At 34.0% G+C, this 7,235-nt stretch overlaps 1 protein-coding gene across 1 annotated transcript; it reads left to right on the top strand.

The window, feature by feature from the left end:
* Positions 1-1,372: 1,372 nt before the first annotated feature.
* On the top strand, positions 1,373-4,042 carry LOC106464360 (glycine-rich cell wall structural protein 1.8-like). The gene is made up of 4 exons (XM_013924495.1): positions 1,373-1,406; positions 1,695-1,774; positions 2,112-2,561; positions 3,152-4,042. The coding sequence occupies exons 1-4, from the start codon at positions 1,373-1,375 to the stop codon at positions 4,040-4,042; spliced, it is 1,455 nt and encodes a 484-aa protein (XP_013779949.1).
* The last annotated feature ends 3,193 nt before the right edge of the window (positions 4,043-7,235 follow it).

The following is a 7,235-nucleotide window of genomic DNA, read 5'->3' as shown; positions in this document are numbered from 1 at the left end:
AGTGTATATCTTTCGAGGGGGTAATAATTACATTCTCGAGTCAACTCAATCTACCCTTCTTTGAATCTATGTAGGAAATAATAGGTAACAACTACATTCTCGAGTCAACTCATCTATCCTTTCTTAAATACAACTAGTCCTAAGGGCAACTACTCCTGTGGTTACAACTTCATGTTCCAAGTAGTTCATTTAGCTGCTGACAACGACATTATCATGTTCGAGTCAACCTGAATCCAGGTATAAATGAGCAAGTATGAAACGAACTTAATACACGGGCATATTTAATATCAGAGTAGTGAGGAAGAGACCACTTTAAGCCAAAAAACAGTTCACCTAGTGTTCAAATACATTCTTTGGTAGGTTGTCGAGTCAACTCATCTATCCGTTATAGAATCTATGTAGTAAACCCTAGAATGTAATTATTATTTAGGGTTTACTACATAGATTCTAGAATGGATAGATGAATTGACTCGAGAATGTAATTAATACATAGGGTTTACTACATAGATTCTATAACGGATAGATGAGTTGACTCGAGAATGTAGTTGTTACCTATTATTTACTATATAGATTCAAGAAAGGATAGATGAGTTGACTCGAGAAGGTAGTTGTTACATTTTTAACATAAATAACCAGTAATTAATATGGGTAATTTTGAAACGTAATCAATTCATATACTGGTACATAACTTTCGTTTATTCAAGAGGTACACAGTTTGAAAAAGGATGATCTTGAGATTGGCAAGTCTATTAAGTTTACTATAGAATAATATTTTGAAATTTCAAGAGGGCCTTTATATTAGACAAATAATCAAAATTAATTTAAGTTTGGAGCGGAGATTCTTGTCGGACCTTTCGAGTCTGATTGAAAATGGACTTCTGTAATGAACTAAATGATCCAGGCTGGACACTTTAACTATGTTACTGGCAGACACGTCATTCTATTTCTAACAGTACTAAAAACATAAACCATTTCTATTATTGTTTGCCTTAACATCAACTTTAGCAGACAGGAAAATTAAAGACGCCCATTCCATCCATATATAGTACTTGTTCTGACATACTCTCATGAAAAAAAAAAAAAATCTTTATGTATGGCTGAAGGTTGACGTATTATTACCCCCCCCCCCCAGGATGGTTCCTTTCATTTCTGCTTTACTAAAATGTTATTTTATTTTTACTGATAAACTACGTAATGGGAGCTGATAGAAATTATATAACATATAAAATTGAAAATATATATTTGATCTAAATAGAACATGATGATAGTGTTTTTAAACTTAATAATTTATAAAAAAATAATAAGTTCTAACCGTGCTGATTGGATTAATAATACATTTATCCTTCACAGTCAGCGGTTATTAAGGAGAACCATGGGAAAACAGTGGATTATTGTGGTTGCTATCGGTAAGTTCAATTGTTTCTAAAATGTATTGCAGATAATTAATATTGTTTAACATAAATCTCGGCTATTTCGAAAAGCGAAAGTGAATCTTACTGTTCTGTTATTTAAAGATGCTTATTATGCCATTCCAGAGATAGTAAACAATGTTATTGTTAATTCTTTCCGAACATAAATTTACACTTTTAAACCGTCTTCCACAGAATTCGACAAACTTTCTTTAGTGATGAGAATATTTTTGATAAACGATTAGATATACATAAGTTTTCACATGCAACTTCCTGACTTTTCAGGGCTTTTGGCGACTTCCCTGAGTGCTGAAGAGAAACGAGTAAGTGTGTTATTGTTCTGTAAGGAAAAAGGAAAGGAGAACGTAAACAAAAACTATATCTTATAAAAAATACGTCTGACAAGTAAAAACTCATGAAGAGTTCTTACCGTATCCATTTTTCGGTAATATAACTAGTTTGGTACGATAAGTAGATCGTTTTTAAATGGTAAACATGGTTATTCCAGAACCCCAGGAAATCTTTAGGCACAAAATAACTACTTTAGTTCGATAAATTTTCATTACATCAGCAACCTTTTAACATTTTTATAATAAATATTTATGGTAAGTTATATTTTCCAAAACTATGACTGAACAGTAAACGTACTTTCCTCAAAGTTATTTTTAAAAGTACACAAATATTTACTTCTATTTTATACAGGTAAAACGAGATGGCTATGGAACTACACAACAAGCTGGAGGTGGTTTCCAGCAAGGTGGTGGCGGTGGAGGAGTTGGAAGCTATCCACGGCATGGTGGTGGTGGCGGAGGAGGCGGTTTCCAACAAGGTGGCGGAGGTGGCTTCCAGCAAGGTGGTGGTGGCGGAGGAGGCTATCAAACAAGCGGTGGAGGAGGCGGTTTCCAACAAGGTGGCGGAGGTGGCTTTCAGCAAGGCGGTGGTGGCGGAGGAGGCTATCAAACAGGCGGTGGAGGAGGCGGTTTCCAACAAGGTGGTGGTGGAGGTGATCTCTCTACGGGGCGCTTAGAGGACGTTATTCCAGGGACTCCAGGTCAAGATTATCCGACATACGATACCGTTCCAAACACGGGCTTTGACTGTAGTCAACAGCAGTATCCGGGTTACTATGGTGATGTTGATGCTCAGTGCCAGGTAGGAAGTTCATTACTTACGCATATCTGTGGATATACTCGTGGATAAACTAATCTCTGAACGTTTTGAAATATAAGACTCACATTTTGGAAGATGTTAGTTGTTTGGTCTCCGTATTAAAATTAAAAATGAAAGTCATTAAAGACAATTTTAAGTTCCAGTACTGTTTACTTTAATATGTTTTGAGGATAAAGACATCTTACGTATATTTTGAAAGTAGTCCACAATAGAAAATAGTTCGAATTGACGTGATATTATTATTATCGTTATCATATTACGGTAAGTTTATTTGTGGTTGAAAAGATATTTACAAATATGATTTTGTTAAATCAATCAACAAAGTGTTGTGACAATACGTAATACAACTGAACTGTTTCGTCTAGACGTAAAATTAAGCACCTTCTACATATTACAGACATCTTAAACAGTGTATTAAGTTGGGAAGTATGTAAATGTCGATCTAAGTTGGACTGTTTTATATCACCTTTCATCATAGAACCCTTTTTTTTTCTATAGCGCAGCCAATTCCTGATAAATATCAGCTCATGGCACTTACGATTTGAAACCTCTTTATTTTTACTTTAAATTAGGTTTTCCATATCTGTCAATCCGACGGTCGTCAGGACTCTTTCCTCTGTCCTATTGGAACAGTCTTTAATCAGCAGTACTTTGTTTGCGATTGGTGGTATAACTACAATTGTGCTGACACCCCAAACTATTACAACCTTAATGCAAATTTGTACATAGAACAAGGAGGAGGAAGCGGTGGTTATGGTGGTACAGGAGGTAATGGTGGCGGTCAGACTGGAGCTGGTGGAACAAGTGGCTATGGTGGTGGTCAGAGTGGAACTGGTGGAACAAGTGGCTATGGTGGGGGTCAGACTGGAGCTGGTGGAACAAGCGGTTATGGAGGTAATGGTGGTGGTCAATCTGGTGCTGGCGGAAGAGGTAGTTATGGTGGTACTGGTGGTGGTCAATCTGGTGCTGGCGGAAGAGGTAGTTATGGTGGTACTGGTGGTGGTCAATCTGGTGCTGGCGGAAGAGGTAGTTATGGTGGTACTGGTGGTGGTCAATCTGGTGCTGGCGGAAGAGGTAGTTATGGTGGTACTGGTGGGGGTAATACTGGAGCTGGTGGAAGAAATGGTTATGGTCAGACTGGAGGCAGTTACGGTGGTACGGGAGGAGGGGCAGGTGGAAAAGGTAGTTACGGTGGTACGGGAGGAGGAGCTGGTGGAAGAGGTAGTTATGGTAGTACAGGCGGTAATTCTGGTGGATACGGTAAAGCAGGTGGCTCTGATGGACAAAACGGTAGTGGTTATGGTGGATCTTCTGGCAATGGCTTCAGTAAAGGAAGAACACGATCAGGTGGCAGTCACAGTGGTGCTGGAGGTGGTGAAAAAGGACCCTATTTTAAACAGAATTTCAACAGTCAAAGTCAAAGTCACAGCTACGGGCAGCAACATGTGGGTTATGGACGTTAAAAATATTTGTGATGAGATGATGGCAGTCAAACTGTTATCCAAATTTTAAAATAAAAATTTTGGAGTTTTTTTAATATTAATGGAAATCCTTCAGGGGAGGGGTTCTTAAGAGAAATTCAGGTTTGTTGTCGATTTTAGAGAGTTCAATGACTGAATGACAGTTCGCAATGCGATATTTATCTTTTCTCCATTCTGCTGTCGACCAATACATAAAGACGAAACTCAAAGTTTCTAAATAAAATTTACAAAATTTCATTATAATTTTCTTCGAATTCTTAGGTTACCAATCACAATAAATGCTACTTCTTTAAAAACGTGCAGCTTTAAGTAATTCAATGGTTCCTTGCAGTACAAGTACGCTTTGTTGTTTTTTTCTGTAATTCTTAGAATTGTTTTTGTAATTATACTCTTAAAGCATAGAATATTTTGTGGTTTTATAGTTTTATGGTTGCATGTATACACTTGAAAAACATAAATAACAAAGCTAGAATTAGAAGTATACAAAGCTTGACCTTTCTACCAAAGCCAGGATTAAAACTATCCAAAACTTTACCTTTTTATGCCAAAGCCAAAATAAGAAATATCCAAAACATGATGTCTCGTTTGTGCTTTTTAAAATATATTTCTCCTTACGTTGAAATCTTGTGTTTGTGCCTGGGTAACACAGGGTAATGTGTAGTGTCTGTTAGTTTGTAGTACAAGACTATACACGTTCACTTTCCATATAAGGCCGATGATCAATATTTTGTCTTTTTCTCAGCTTTTTGTATATTTTTGTTAGAAATAACCTGCTCGTATATTTATTACATGATTATTTTAACTCTCTGAAATTTCGTACTAATAGGGTAATTGACTTGCAGTATAAATTAACTTTTTTTTGCAGGATAGTGACGAAGATCTAAATATATTTCATTAAGGTGCATCAGTTATATGATTTGTTTTTATTGTTTTGTAAGCATCTGTGTGTATTTAATTAGTAAGCAATAAACTGACTCTGAAAATACAAATATGGCTTTTTCATGGAATATTTATCATAAATCACATACACAAAAGCAATCATATAATGCACTGAATACATTTCGCTACTATTCCTTCCTCCAAATTTTAACAACTTAACTTGATATGTAACTAACTTAGTTATCTCAAATCTTACAGACAACTTTTATTTTAAACTAGTTCTCTCAACTCTAAAAGATCATTAAGATAATTCTCTACACTCTTAGAGACCATTCTTACATTAAACTACTTCATTAAACTAGTTATCTAAACTCTGAAACACCATTAAGATAGTTCTGCACACTCTTAGAGACCATTATTACATTAAACTACTACACTCAACTAGTTATCTAAACTCTAAAACACCATTAAGATAGTTCTGTACACTCTTAGAGACCATTCTAACATTAAAGCTACTTCATTCAAATAGTTATCTAAACTCTAAAACACCATTAAGATAGTTCTGTACACTCTTAGAGACCATTCTAACATTAAGCTACTTCACTCAACTAGTTATCTAAACTCTAAAACACCATTAAGATAGTTCTGTACACTCTTAGAGACCATTCTAACATTAAGCTACTTCATTCAACTAAACTCCTACATACAAAGTTTCTGTTATGTAATTTTTTTCTTTTTCAAAAACAAAATACCTTCTTCAAAAAAGTTGCTTGTGCTGTATCAATAGAATAATACTTGTAATTAAAAAGTAAACTCGAAACAAAACTATTAAAACAACTTTTCCGCTAAACTAGATCTCTCAACTCTTACAAACAACGTTTCTGTTAAACTAATTCTCTCGACTCTTACAAACAACTATTCTATTAAATTAGATCTCTCAACTCTTACAAACAACTTTTCTATTAAACTAGATCTCTCAACTCTTACAAACAACTTTTCTATTAAACTAGACCTCTGAACTCTTACAAACATTTTTTTCTGTTAAAATAGTTCTCTCAACTCATATAAACAACTTTTCTATTAAACTTGATCTTTCAACTCTTACAAACAACTTTTCTGCTAAACTAGATCTCTCAACTCTTACAAACAATTTTTTCTATTAAACTAGATCTCTCAACTCTTATAAACAACTTTTCTATTAAATTAGATCTCTCAACTCTTACCAAACAACTTTTTATATTAAATTAGATCTCTCAACTGTTGCAAACAATTTTTTCTGTTAAAATAGTTCTCTCAACTCATATAAACAACTTTTCTATTAAACTTGATCTCTCAACTCTTACAAACAACTTTTTTATTAAACTAGATCACTCAACTCTTACAAACAGTTTTTCTGTTAAAATAGTTCTCTCAATGCTTAAGACAATTCTTCCATAAATATAGTTTTATAAAAATTTTCAGACAAATTTTTCATTAAACTATTCATCTCAGATTTTATATTAAATATTTCTATTAAATTAGTTCCTCATTTTCTAACATACCATTTGTCAATCAAATTCAACTCTTACAGACAGTTTGCTATTAAACTGATTCTTCCAACTCTTACAGGCCACTTTCTATTAAACTAGTTTCCTTAACTCTTTAAACTCCCTTTTCCTTTATTCTAGTTATCTCTACTTTTACAACTCACTTTTCTAATAAAATAGTTAATTTGGTTTTCCTAATTCTTACACAGCACTTTTCAATTAACTCAGTTATCTCAAAACTAAAATACCAATTTTTCGCCAAACTACTTATCTCAATTTTGCAAAATACTTTGTCATTAAACAATTGATCGCAGCGCTTAGTGGTCTTTTTCAATTAAACTAGTTATTAACTGAACTCTCACAGGCTACATTTATGTTAAAGTAGTTAGAAAGTTAGATAAGTTTATTTTTTGATAAAACGACGGGGTTTCGAGCTCTAAGGGGATTGAACTCTTTATCTGTTCGATATAATTCATATAGAGCATATATACAACGATTCTGTTAATATTTCTTAAAATAAAGCTTTACAGAAATATAATCTAATCATTAAGACTATTATTTATTCTTTCCTCTTTACATTAATAGTGACATACTAAGCAAGAACTGACGTTAAAGTCAAGCATATATCAAGTGGAATAACAAAAACCGTTTTAATATTTCAAATCCATGTCTTCAGCAAGTGATATGAAGGAATCTAATTAATGCACCCCATTTCTACAACCAACAAAAGTACATAATAGCTATATAATGGCTGGAGACGGCTTAAATGG

This window comes from Limulus polyphemus, unplaced genomic scaffold (assembly GCF_000517525.1).
Source record: "Limulus polyphemus unplaced genomic scaffold, Limulus_polyphemus-2.1.2 Scaffold1627, whole genome shotgun sequence".
NCBI classification, from domain to species: Eukaryota; Metazoa; Arthropoda; class Merostomata; order Xiphosura; family Limulidae; genus Limulus; species Limulus polyphemus.
This window is presented reverse-complemented; position numbering and strand designations above follow the sequence as displayed.